We start from the raw sequence: 14,268 nt of genomic DNA on the forward strand, positions 1-14,268 counted from the left end.
AGCCTGGGAGGGGGCTAATCATCAGGTCCCTGGGAGCGGACTTTTAGGAGTTTAGCCAAATGTAATTATCGTTCTCCAACTTTCAGCTGTGTGTGAACTCGACTCTCCTCCGCAAGGAGAAAAGAAGAGCTTCTCTTTCTCATTTAGCTCCTAGCAGCTTATCAGGACTCCTTCCACCTCTGCCCTTCTATATCGGGAATATCTGCGGAATCCACCCTTGCTGCCAACATTGTGAACTTTTCAGCTGATATGAAGACAGCTGAGGCTATAAGTGGAAACCTGGGATAAAAAAAAAAAAATACCCGCACTAGAGAAAAGAGGCACGATCTTCCATTGCTGGAGGGAGCATGAATCAGAGCCACCCCTTAGAGGGCAACCTAGCAGCCTCTCTCCAAACGTCAACAGCACATGGCCTCTGACCATCAGGTTCCACTTCTAGGAATGTATCCTGCGGATTCACTCCCACGTGGGCACAAGGGTCTTCACTGCAGCTATTTCCAACAGCAAAAAATGGAAAACTACTCAATAAATAAGGTGCCTGGATAAATAAGTTACAGTTTACCTTTAAACGGAAAAAAATACAGCTGCTAAAATAACACAGGGGCAGAGCTCTCTACGTGGTGATAGGGAAAGCCCATCTGTTTAAGGAAAAGGAAAATAATCAGTAAAGGACATTAGCATTGGTGTGTGGGAGAAAAGAAGGAAAGGGAATACAGAGATACAAATATATGTGTTCTTGGGGCTTCTCAACGCTGACATTTGGAGCTGGATAAGTCTTTCTTTTGGGGGATGGGGAGGTCAGGGTAAGGGCCGGGAGCTGTCCTGGGCACTGTAGGATGTTTGAGAGCAACCCTGGCCTCCACCCACTAGATGCCAGTAGCACCCATATCCCAGTTGGGATAATAAACAGGTGTCTAGACATTGCCAAATGGGGACCAAATCACCCAGGCTGATGTCCAGAAGAGCTCCCCAAGGAGACTAAAAAAGAGCCAACAGGGTCAGAGGATGACAAAACAAAAAAAAAGACCCAACAGTGGTCACCCTTTTTTGGGGGTGAATAAGGGGGTCACAGAGACAGGTAATCAGAGGTTACAGGTAGACTGGCTTTTCATTAGACATCTTTCTGTACTTTGAAATTTCTCTTACCGTGTGCATTCATTACTTATAAAAACAAAACTTTTTTTCTTCAATTGTGTGACTCCACAAAAATCAGAAGGCCCTAACGGACAGCCGAGCCATCCCCACGGTGCCCTGACGGAAGACAAGTCACTATGAGGTGAGAGGAACAGCCATCAAAACAAAATGTTTTAAAAGAAAACTATAAGCACTTCTTGTTTTTAGTTTAAAACAAAAAATCTCCTTTATTCAAAAGGTGTAGGCAGACTATAACGAATGGTCTTCTAGGAGGCACAAAACAGCAGCTCCGTCAAGGGAACAACGTCCTTCAGACGAGAGACCCTGGCAGACGCTCTTATCCATCAGTCAAGCAGAGACCTTCCCCACCTCATTCACTATTTTTAAAAAAAATATCAAGACAACATCTGGGCAACCGGGGTACCCAGCCCTGCATCCACGTCCTCAAAGTCTCACTTTCTGCAGAGAAAAGAAAGCAGGCCTGACAACAGCAACAGTGGAAGGATAAACAAGCAGAAAGCCTTCAGGTCTGACTACGTTCCACCGTCGGCATCTCTGATGGAGCATCAAGGAACATTTCTGTCACTAACGGGACGACTCAACTGCTGCGTAAGCAAACACCGTGTGCGAGAGGAGAGAGGATTCCCAGAGGAAGCACACAGGAGTCTAGAGGAAGGAAAGAGCCACTCTGGTCCCCTCTCCCCCTGTGCCATAAACTCATTCTTATTCGGGACTTATTTTATAACTGCCGTAGAGGCACAGAAGGGGGCTGGAACCTAGCCTGGCTCCTTATTTTAGAGCAGAGAGAAGGGGCCCAAGACAGCAAATGAGGCCCGGTGTGTTGGCGTGCAGGGCCTTCCCCTCCGTCATGCAGCAAAATAAATCGTAAGAGTAAAGCCCACGGGCTGGTGGTTGTATTTTTGGTTGTACTTGTTTCTTTGGCCTAAATAGAGATTTTTATTTTTACTTTTTATTTTTGATCCCGCACCTTGCGGGATCTTAGTTCCCCTATCAGGGATCGAACCCGCACCCTCAGCAGTGAAAGCACCGAGTCCTAACCACTGGACCGCCAGGGAATTCCAAATAGAGGTGGTTTTTTGTTTTTTGTTTTTTGCGGAACGTGGGCCTCTCACTGTTGTGGCCTCTCCCGTTGCGGAGCACAGGCTCCGGACGCGCAGGCTCAGTGGCCATGGCTCACGGGTCCAGCCGCTCCGTGGCATGTGGGATCTTCCCAGACCGGGGTACGAACCCGTGTCCCCTGCATCGGCAGGCGGACTCTCAACCACTGCGCCACCAGGGAAGCCCCCAAATAGAGGTTTTTAATGAAACTGACGGTGAACTTTTAAAAACTAGAAGAGTTCACATAAAAAATCTGGATTTCTGTTTTTTCTTAAAAATTCAGAGTTGGACAGCACAGGTTCAACTTGTGGGAGCTGCTTCCTTTAGAAAGGCACTTTGTCCTTCATGCAACCGTCCATCCAAACCTTCACCTGACCCCTGACCCCTACAGCTGGGCAGACTAACCCAGCGGCACAAAGAGGCACAGTGGCGAGGGCCCATGAAAATCAAAACACACCCTTGTCCTGCAGCATTTCAGTTCTCGTATCTCAGTTAAAAGTCCGAGATACACACAGACAAGCCCGAGTCTAAAGGCCAAACTCAACCACAAACCACGTGTTGATCCCGGGTAGGTGACTTTGCTTCTCTGTGCAATGGGGTTATTACCTTACCTTGAAGGTCACTGTATTTTTTTAATACTTTTAACTTACAGAAAGTAAAATTCACCTTTTGGAGAATATATGACTTTTAACACCTGCAACAGATGCGAGTAGCCATCAGCACAAACAGAATGCAGAACGATTCCATCTACCAAAGAATCCCTTTGTGATGTGTAGTCAAACCCTCCCCAACTCCCAGCAAGCACTGATCTTTCTTCCATCTCAGTAATTTTGCCTTTTCCAGTTATTTTTTTTAATGAAACACTGTTTTGTTAGATACAATGATGTCATTATGATCCCTAGCACTGTCTCATTTCTGTCTGTTCAAAGTAGTTACATCGATGCCAGACATCAAGTCCCGTGAGAATTATTCAGCATTTCCCTCCACTTCCCTTATTTTTCTACCCATCCATGGCACTTTTCACCAATCCCTACCTGATCCTCTTGCCACTGGGTAACTGAAATTCCTACCCATAAAACGCCACATTCCCTATGCATTTGTTTCCGCTGACAAAACGAGGCATTGGTCCCAGGAATGGAAAGAGCTGGCGGGGAGCTTCTGCACAGGAGAGCCTTGTACTCTGCCGTGCCCACCTCCAATACACACCCCACGAAAAAAACCTTTCACTCCCACGCGTGGGTCAAGCCAAATGGAAAAACCCAGAGCATCACACAGATGCCCAAGGACAGCCCCGGTTTACGGAAGGAGCTACTCCTGCCACACATGACTGGCAGAGAGGAAGCACGACTGTGAGAACGTCTCTGTACAGCTTTCTTTTCGGGGGTGCAGAGGTGGGAGGAGGGTGTGAGAAAGCAAACCACACTGCTGAGAACGATGAGTGTTCCCCAGGGGAACGGATGGGTCCCCGTGGGTTCAAGTGAAGAATTCCCACCAGCCAACCTGAGCTGGAGCCCCTCAAGCCACCACCCGGACTGTCCCATCACTTCCGGGCTGCACGACCTGGTGACCTGGGTAAATGAGGCAGCAGCCTCCATGGAAACACAGGCTCCCTCCAGCCCGGCCACCTCTGGCTCTGTAATCCCAGATCCTGGGGTCGCCTCTCCAGTGCTCTGTTTCTCCATCTGAAAATGGCATCTCAGGACAAGATGAACCCAGAGGGCTGTGACCACCAGAGGCTGTGGCTTCAGGCCGGAGCATCACTCCACAAGGGTGGCCGCCCCTCCCTTCCTGAAACCCGGTATATTCAAGGCCTCCGGAGTAGGCCACACTCCCTGGGTGTTGCTTTCTCCTCGTTCCCCTGCGCTTTCTCAGCCTCCTCTGCTCACTTTTCCTGAGGTCTAACGTGTGCAAGCGGCCCAGGCCCCTCACTCCTTCTTTATGCTCTGGACCAGGGTCTCTCAGCCTCAGCACTGTTGCCACTGCGGCTGGATAATCCTCTGTCGTGGTGGGCTCTGTCCCACGCGTTGTAGGAAGTTTAGCAGCATCCTTGGTCTGCAACCACTAAATGAATGCCAGCAGCGTCCCCCACTCTCCGCCTCCCGAGTTATGAGAACTACTGCTTGAACCCAATCCCACGTATAAATCAAGATTCCCAGAATTACACCTCCTGCCCTGACCTGGCCTGACTCGGCCTCCAATTGCCTTCATGACGTCTCCACCTAGGAATTCAGCTGGCATCTCAAACTTATAGCATCGAAAGCTGAACTCTTGGATCCCATTTCTCCTGCCATAACCAAATCTGTCAACACAGGCGCAACCCAGTAAATCTCTGCTGGGGGGGCCTGTACTAGATGCTAGTGGTGAGAGCCCACCCCACCCCCACGCTGTAACAACCGAAAATGTCTCTGGACACTGCTAAGTATCCTCTGGGGGGTCGGGGGAACTGCCCCTGGTTAAGAATGGCTGACACAGGCTCTTCCCAACACAACACCCTGAGAGGTCCTTCCAAAATGCCCAGTCAGTTCACATTCCTCCTCTGCTCAAATGGTCCCACACCAAGGTCCATGAGGTCCCTGTGTTCTCTGACCTCATCTCCCCTTCACCCACTAGGACACGTCACCCGGGCTTCCTTGCCATTCCTATAACACACCAAGTTCATCCTGACCCTAAGGCCTTGAATTTCCTGTTCCTTCTAGAATGTTCTTCCTCTTAACACCGACATGGCTGGGTTTTCTTGTCATGCAAATCCTTGGCCAGGTATCACCTCCTCAGAGGCCTTCCCTAACCACTGCCTCTTGCTCCTCCCACCCCCATCCTGCCCAGCTCTCTCCTTGTCATATGAATACCTTTTACCTTCCATGATGACATGACCTCTCTTAGTTTTTTTAGCTTGATTATGTCTCCCTCTCTAGAACCAAGCTGTGTAAGAGAGCAGGGCCCTCACTCACCACTGTCCGCCCCAGGTCTAAAACAGTGCACAGCACATAATAGATGCTCAATAAAAATCAGGGCTCATGACTGAATGACTTAATAAAATAGCTTCCTAGTTGGGTGTTTAGCATTTCTGGTGCTAATTTTTGTTAAAGACTTTGGCCTAAGGTAATGCTTTCAAAAGAACCAACTGAAACTCAATGAGTTTAAAAAAAAAACAAAAAAACTACTACATCAAGGATGAAGACTAGCATTAAAAAAAAAACAAAAGAATTAAAACAATATGTCAGAACACACTATACATAAGAAAAGTAAATACTGAATCATAAAACAATATATACCGTGTGTGTGTGTGTGTGTGTGTGTGTGTGTGTATACACATATATATATAACTTTAAATATATGTGTTTACAAATATAAGAACTGGGTTACTGTGGTCCAAGGCTGTAAACACTGGCCTAAGGTATTTCAAGATAAAACAGCCTTGCACGTCAACAAGCTCTGGGAAATCCCTTGCCAGTTCCTTGTATTGATCTCTCTTCATCTCCATCCACTGTACCTTTTCAAAATTTTGTACACAGAAAAGAGTTCAGGGTTCAAGAACCACACACAGGGACTTCCCTGGAGGTTCAGTGGTTAAGACTCCACACTTCCAACGCAGAGGACACAGGTTCGATCCCCGGTCAGGGAACTAGGATCCCACATGCCGTGCGGCCAAAAAAATTAAAATACCAATCTTTTTTTAAAAAAAAAAAAAGAACCACACACAAAAGAGGACATTACAACTTGCAGAAATACTCATAGCTGCTACGGAAAGAGGCTTCCCAAAATTCCAACTGACCCAGGTTAAGATTCAGGATGCTTCCCGTGGTGGACGTCTTATCCGTTTTCGTTGTGATTGGTGTTGATACTTGAGGAGAGAAAGGTTTCGGGCTGCCAGATAAACTCCCCGCTTGTCCTGTCTTGGTGGAGGCTGGTGAAGCTGAAAAAGTAAGTTACTCGTTAAAAGACAGATTTACAAATAAAGAAACATATAAAGTTTGTAGGTGTGGGGCAGGGAGGAGAGTACAGAAATTCTATTTGATTTCAACCAGGCCGCCAGAGCAACAGAGGGGGCTGGAGCAGGAAGGGCTGGCTATGTAATTCAAGCAAAGGGCTTTAACCCGATGTTAAAGCCACGAAGGAAGAAGGCCGCCCCAGTCATTCTATTAAACACAAAGCTCTAAGACAAATCGGCTAAGCTGCCACTGAAATTGGTTTGGCCCATTCACGGGTGTAAATCTCAAAACAAACAGCGATTAAACCAGCCCCCGCCTCGGTCCAGATGCAGAGACCAGAGCCAAGCTTACAAATGGCATGTCGTCCATTTGTGGGAGACGCAGGGGCCGGTTCACCCAGCCACTGCACCTGCCAGGGGCCAGCTCCACCCCTTGGGAGCTCGCAGGCTTCTCATTTCAAAGGTCCTGCAATGCTGAACGAAGCCAAACTCCACAACAGATGGAGTGAGGGTGCTGTTGGTAAATTACCTCCCTCCTTACTGGGTTTCAAACTTTTATAGGAGGATAGAGTCGTACCTATGCCTGAGTCTTAAACATACCTTAAAACTCCCAACTTCCTGCTCCCCTGAGCAGGTGGGGGAAGAGAGAACAGAAACCAAACCATTTAACAAAACAAAGTGTTCAGATGGGCCAACTGGGGCCTCCCAAAGACCTTTTAGATCCTGCCCCTTTGCTGAAAGGGCTCTTATGATTGGGCTGTCCTGTTACCATAAACGTGTGACAGGCATTCAAATGGCCAGCTCCCCTCAGATGTGCAGGAAACCTCAAGAAAGCTGTTGATGGTGATGGGGTTAGACTCGCGACATCGCAGGGACTTCACAAGTGCTTGGACACGCTGCTGCGTTCTTGCCTTGGTTTCCTCATCTGCCAAATGGGGATCCTCAGGGTGAGGATTCAATGGGTTAAACTCTACACCAGCTCAACTAGTCAACATACATGAGCTAGCCTCAGCTCCAGCGCCAGGACCTGCCAACACTATTTTTAATGCAATAGAGTGGGAAAGACTCTAGATGTAGGGAGAAGTGGATTACAGCATGGATCAGGAGCCAAAAGAGAGGTTCAAATCCCAGCTCTGTGGACGTGCTGTGTGACCTTGGGCAAGTGACCTGATGTCTCTGAATCTCCTTTCCCGATAGCTACAAAGAGGGATACTAATAATATAATACAAAAGGATTGATAAAAGTACCTAACTCATGAGACTTCCCCGGTGGCGCAGTGGTTAAGAATCCACCTGCCAATGCAGGGGACGCGGGTTCCAGCCCTGGTCCGGGAAGATCCCACGTGCCATGCGGCAACTAAGCCCATGTGCCACAACTACGGAGCCTGCGCTCTAGAGCCCGTGAGCCACAACTACTGAAGCCCGCGTGCCACAACCACTGAAGCCTGTGCACCTAGAGCCCATGCTTTACAACACGAGAAGCCACTGCAACGAGAAGCCCGCGCACCGCAACGAAGAGCAGCCCCCACTCGCCGCAATTAGAGAAAGCCCGCGCACAGCAACAAAAACCCAACGCAGCCAACAAATAAATAGAAAGATAAATAAATAAATAGATAGATAAATAGAAAAATAAAGGTGTTTCAAAAGATTTAAGTATCACCAATAAAATCTTTAGTATTAGGATTTTTAATTATTTTTCATTCATTTATGTTCTGTTTCCAAAAGAGATCTGCAGTGGCTGAAAAGATCAGTGCAGTGTATTCCCTCCACAAGGATTAAAGACCAGAGTCTTTCTAATTGTATTCCCTTAAGCAAACTAGCAAGTGGGTCTCGCAGGGAGGGTCTTAGCATACTAGCAGAAGCACTGCTTGGGGCTGCAGGGAACTTTGACAAGGAAGACTAACCCTAAAGGGTAGCAGGAACCAAAACCACACAAAGGTGCGGGGTCACACAGAGAACTCAAGCAAGGGAGTCCACGTTTCCCTGTTTAACAGTTCAAGTTACATAGTAAGAAGGAGAGGCTGGCAGGTGGTCTAGCAGAGCCCTACCCCCCGCTGTGGGCCTGCAGGGAATTTACCAAGAACACAGGGAGAGTCATTAGTTTTATAGTTCTGTATATGTATGTTCATGTAGTTAAAAAATAATAATAACTGGAACAACAAGCTTTTAATTTCATAGACATATAAGGAATTTACCAAGAACACAGGGAGAGTCATTAGTTTTCTTATATATATATATACATATACATATATATATGTACACATATATATATATATGTTCGTGTATTTAAAAAATAATAACTGGAGGCTTCCCTGGTGGCGCAGTGGTTGAGAGTCCGCCTGCTGATGCAGGGGACGCGGGTTCGTGCCCCAGTCCGGGAGGATCCCACATGCCGCGGAGAGGCTGGGCCCGTGACCCATGGCCTCTGAGCCTGCGCGTCCGGAGCCTGTGCTCCGCAACGGGAGAGGCCACAACAGTGAGAGGCCCGCGTACCGCAAAAAAGTAATAATAATAATAATAACTGGAACAACAAGCCTTCAATTTCATAGACATATAACGTTTCCTTTGTTAATAAAATTTAAGTATTGAAGGTTCAAGAGACACGTTCTAAATTTTTTAAAAATCTGAAATACAGCACTTGGATATGTGAACACCGGTTTCCCATGGAGATGGGTCTGGTTCACTTTCCACCCGGCCAGCAAAGGGCAGGGGCCACCCTCACTGGCGTCTGGTACTGCAGTGCTTCACGTAATCAGGACCAGGACAGCACCTCGGGGTCACCTAGCAACCCACGCTGCAGAACTCGCCTCTGAGAAAGTGATGGCCAGTGCCCATCCCTGGCTGCCACCTACCTACCCACCTCCCCAATTTGTGAAACACCTGCGTCCGTCTTGACCTCCCCCCAACCACTCACCCAGCTGTTCAAGGCCAAACACGTCTACACTGTCTCAATTCCTCCTCTGCTCTCCCTCCTCAGCCTACCCAGCCCTCCAGCGAGTCCTCTGCACACCACTTCCAAAATACACCCAAATCTTTGCACTCACCTCCATCCCAATCTCCAGGGCTATCACCCTCAAGGGGCAGAAAGTAGATCTTAGGGGGTGAAAAAAATCTTACTCTTTTTATAAATAAAGCACACATGCCGTACGTAAAAGGACATACAATACGATTAAAGTTCATGAGGGTCCACTCTTAAGTATAGACGCCAAAGAAGTGAAAACCTATACTCAAACAAATCCTCGAAACAGCACTATGCACAGTAATGCAAAGATGGAAACAACCCAAGTGTCCATCAACACACAGACAAGCCCTGGTATAAAGGAATGAAGTTCTGATGCACGCTGCAACGTGGGTGACCTTGAAAACGCCACACTAAGTGAAAGGAGCCAGATACAGGTCATGTTTTATAGGATTTCACTGAAATGAAATATCCATACTGAGCACATCCATACAAACAGAACACAGATCGATGGCTGCCAGGGGTCAGTGATGGAGCAAAGGGATGGGGGTGGGAGAGAGGGCAGGGATGAGAAGTGGCTGCTTGGTGGGTACAGGGTTTTGTTCCGGGGTGATGGAAATGTCCTGGAACTAGGTAAGAGTGGTGGATGCACAGTGTTGTGGCTGTACTGAATGCCACTGAACTGTCTACTTTGAAATGATTAATTTTCTGTTATGTGGCTCTCACCTCCATTTTAAAAAATATTCACGGGAGGACAATTAAGAAGAAAGTGTCTAGGGGCTTCCCTGATGGCGCAGTGGTTGAGAGGCCGCCTGCCGATGCAGGGGACACGGGTTCGTGCCCCGGTCCGGGAAGATCCCACATGCCGCGGAGCGGCTGGGCCCGTGAGCCATGGCCGCTGAGCCTGCGCGTCCGGAGCCTGTGCTCCGCAACGGGAGAGGTCACAACAGTGAGAGGCTCGCGTACCGCAAAAAAAAAAAAAAAAAAAGAAGAAAAGAAGAAAGTGTCTAAAAGGGCTCCTTCGGGGGTGATGATGAAGAAAAGGTTTGGGAAACACTGCCCTAACACATCAGTTCCCACGAAGACCCTGTAAGAGCTCCCCACAGGTCCCCTACCACCTGCCACAGCACCCCCTCCCAGGGCACCTCCACCCAGCAGCCGGGACAGCGCCTTAAACAAGGAAAGCAAACGTCACTCCTCCACCTAAAACCATCCAGGGGCGTCCAGTTCCCCAGAATAAAAAAAACCCAATGAGACAGCTGACCTTTCCTTGCCTCATTCTGGAATCTCCAGCCACGTGGCCCCTTGTGCTTGGCCCCTCCAAGATCAAGTCCGCTCCCAACTCAAGCCTTTACACTTGGAATTTCCGAGGAAATACACCCCACCCACCCAACCCACCACTCCCACCCAGATCATACTGGCCGGCCGTCCTCAACATTTGGGTCCAATACCACCTCCTCAGAGCCCTCCCCTGCCAGCCCCATCTAAGCTGGTCCAGGTGCCCCTTTTGCCTTGAGAATATCAGCTCCGGAACAGGCTCCTTGCCAGCCACTGACGCCGCCTGAGACATTTACAACATGAGCAGATACATGAGATGATTAATTGAAGAATGAATTCTCCGTTCCTCTTCTCATGACTGTGGTCACAATAAGCAATAAAGAAATGATAATGACAACCAATAAAACCTCTCCATTACAAAGGTGCCAATTTACACCATCTCCTCGATATTCTGCAGCTACTAGAGGCATGCTGAGTGATTAGGCATCCAAGGAAAACACATGGATAAGCAGCTCACAGAAAAATACAAATGGTCAAGAAGCACCCTGAGCTCGACACAAATAAATGTAAACTCAGGTAAGGCATATGGAGATATACAGATAAATCTCCAACCTACATCCTTTTCCCCTGCATGGTACACTTGTTTCAAAAATAACACCTAGTGTTCAGGGTAGGTGAGGAAAGAGGTACACTCACAGGCATCAGAAAACTATTCAGAGGCTTCCCTGGTGGTGCAGTGGTTAAGAATCCGCCTGCCAATGCAGGGGACATGGGTTCGAGCCCTGGTCCAGGAAGAACCCACGTGCTGCGGGGCAACTAAGCCCGTGCACCAGAACTACCGAAGCCCGCGTGCCTGGAGGACGTGCTCTGCAACAAGGGGAGCCACCACAGTGAGAAGCCCGCACACCACAATGAAGAGTAGCCCCCGCTCGCCACAACTAAAGAAAGCCCACGCACAGCAACGAAGATCCAACGCAGCCAAAAATAAATAAATAAATTTATATTTTTAAAAAAAGTAAAAAAAAAAACTATTCAGGAGAGCAGTTAGGTGATAATGATATTAAAATTAAAGTATACCAAATGTAAAATAGATAGCTAGTGGGAAGCAGCTGCATAGCACAGGGAGATCAGCTCGGTGCTCTGTGACCACCTAGAGGGGTGGGATAGGGAGGGTGGGAGGGAGACACAAGAGGGAGGGGATATGGGGATATATGAATACGTAGAGCTGATTCACTGTTATACAGCAGAAACTAACACAACATTGTAAAGCAATTATACTCCAATAAAGATGTTTAAAAAAATAAATAAAAAGTAGATGCTTGAACACAAAAAAAAATTAAAAGTAAAAAATAAAGTGTACAGGAAATTCCCTGGCAGTCCAGTGGTTAAGACTCCATGCTTTCATTGCCAAGGGCATGGGTACAATCCCTGGTCGGGGAACTAACAACCCGCAAGCTGCGTGGTGTGGCAAAAATTTTTTTTTAATTTTTTTAAATATAAAAAAAAATTAAAGTATACGTAACACACGGACCCGAAGTTCCATTGCTATGAATTCACCCCATAGATATAAAAGTGCCCCTGATACTGGATATGCACGAGAAGGTTCACTGCAACAGTATTTATAATAGCAAAGGAATGGAAGATGGCTATAAATGCCTACTCATTAGAGACTAGTTAAATAAATAATGGTATACATACCACACAACCCTTAAAAAGAAAGACTTCAGATCTCTACATCCTGACAAAAACATGTGTGGGAAAAAGAGAAAAAGGTAAAATTACGTGTGCATAGAAACGTCCCCGTATGTGTAAATGTTTCTGAAAAGCATGCCCACATCTTTAAATGAACGTTTTTTTTTTTTTTCTAGCGGCACACCCCACAATCATGGAAACTTTGGAGAAAAACTGGAGCCCAGAAGTGGGGATAAAAAAATTAAAAACTTTAGCTTTTCCTTTATACCTTTCTATACCGCTCTAATATTGCTGGGTTTCATTTTGTTGTTTTAATTCTAACCATGTGCGTGTAGTCCTTTCATCGTTTAAAAAGAAAAAAAGGGTCAACTAGAGGCATTTAGATTATGAGCCATTTTGCTCTTTTAAAAATGCTTTTGCTTTTACTGTGGTTTTGTTGGGGGGAAAAACTTTAAAACAGGTGCAAAAATGTATTTGTTAATATAAAAAATGTAATGAAGGGAGAGGAATTCTGTAATTGTGTGACTCCGGCGAAGTTCAATCCCTGATATGTTCTTGAAGACTTTTATTCATGACCATCTAGAGAAACATGGAAAATATTAAGCTGGCCAAAATGCCTACAGCACTGGGGGTTAGAAAGTGAGTAAGGACCATATATAGAGAGATATAAATATATAATTAACATATACATGTCAGTAGTGATGAGTTGAGAAACCCTGTTTGAAATCGCTCTAGACACACATATATACATTACAGACATTAAGAAAACAAATCAATGTATCTGTTTAAAACATTTGCATTCACATGACTTCATAAAATCTACCTACTACTGATGATGAGAATATGTGCACTCAAGTAGAAAGACGTCAAAGAAACACTGCTAAGTTGAAAGAAGCAAAACGTTTAGTACAATCCCATTCCATCACACACACACACAAATTATTACTGTCATCATCACTGTGATTATATACATTAAAAAATTTTAGCCACCCAATTCTTAATAGTTGTCACCTCTCAGCGCGAAATTATGGACTATTTATTCTATAATATTAACATTTGAAAGGCATATCTTACATTCAGGGGAAAATGATGTAAAATGAAATGTAAATATTGGAGAGCTTCAAAGTTGAAGGTTAAGCAGAGTTTTTTCAGGGCTGAAATTCAAAAGCACGGTCCATAAATATATGGCTCTCAATGAGGACTGGAGTGGTGACCATGCCCCCCAGGGGACACGTGACCATGTCTGGAGATGTTTTTGGCTGTGATAATTGTGGGCAGGGGTGTGCTACTGGCATCTAGTGGGTAGAGGCCAGGGACACTGCTAAACACCCTACAGGGCACAGGACACCACAGAGAATCATCCGGCCCAAAATGTCAGTAGTGCTGAGGTTGAGAAACCCTGTTTTAAATCACCCTACAGACATTTCTGAAAGCAAAAAGACAATTGGAGATGCACGTTTCAATTAGGCCTTGAAACAGATGCCAATCCTTTTTTATAAAGTCATAAATCTTGCCCAAAGGAAGATCTAATTGCCTTTGAAGTCACAAATAATTTAATCAGATTTTACACTCTGATGTACAATTCACAAGCAAGGGCTAAAACACATCATTTATTATCTACGTTTACAAAACCCCCAGACTGTGCTAAGTGCCCTTCTGACTACATGAAACAGGAGTGGTAGGATTAAATTAGAAAAAAAGGCCCCTTCCCTCCCACACACCCCAGCCCCCTGGGGGAGGCGGCAGTGGAGGATTTAATGACTCACACTGAAGTTCCTCTACTTACAAAGCCCTGGCAGCAACCTACACATTCAAAGGGCTGGCGGCATCTTGCACCACTCTTGGTGGCATGAACAAATGAGCTCCACAGCATAGAATCACTGGATGGTCTAGGACAGGACAGAAATGCTGTCCTGAATGGTTATTTAGTTCATGGAAAAGTATTCAGAACACAAGGTTAAGTTAAAAAAGAAAACCCTCAACAGTCTACACCAAACAGGTGATCCATGAAGCCGGTAGTTCACAGATGCATTTGATGCGCTCTATAGGTTTTGTTTGTTTTGTTGTGTTTTTTTTTCAGCCACACAGCATGCCGGATCTTAGTTCCTCAACCAGGGATCGAACCTGTGCCCCGTGCATTGGGAGCGCGGAGTCTTAAC

General features: G+C 46.3%; 1 protein-coding gene across 14 annotated transcripts in view; it reads right to left on the reverse strand.

The window, feature by feature from the left end:
- Window positions 1-14,268, reverse strand: part of ZMYND8 (zinc finger MYND-type containing 8) — a 126,445-nt gene that overhangs the window by 39,695 nt on the left and 72,482 nt on the right. For all 14 annotated transcript variants that reach the window (XM_082856773.1, XM_082856767.1, XM_082856768.1 and 11 more), the window contains one exon: window positions 6,026-6,166. In XM_082856773.1, coding sequence (XP_082712899.1) covers window positions 6,026-6,166 — 141 coding nt within the window. The remainder of the gene's footprint in view (window positions 1-6,025; window positions 6,167-14,268) is intronic.

Source organism: Leucopleurus acutus (assembly GCF_964270905.1).
Source record: "Leucopleurus acutus genome assembly, chromosome: 16".
Classification (NCBI taxonomy): domain Eukaryota; kingdom Metazoa; phylum Chordata; class Mammalia; order Artiodactyla; family Delphinidae; genus Leucopleurus; species Leucopleurus acutus.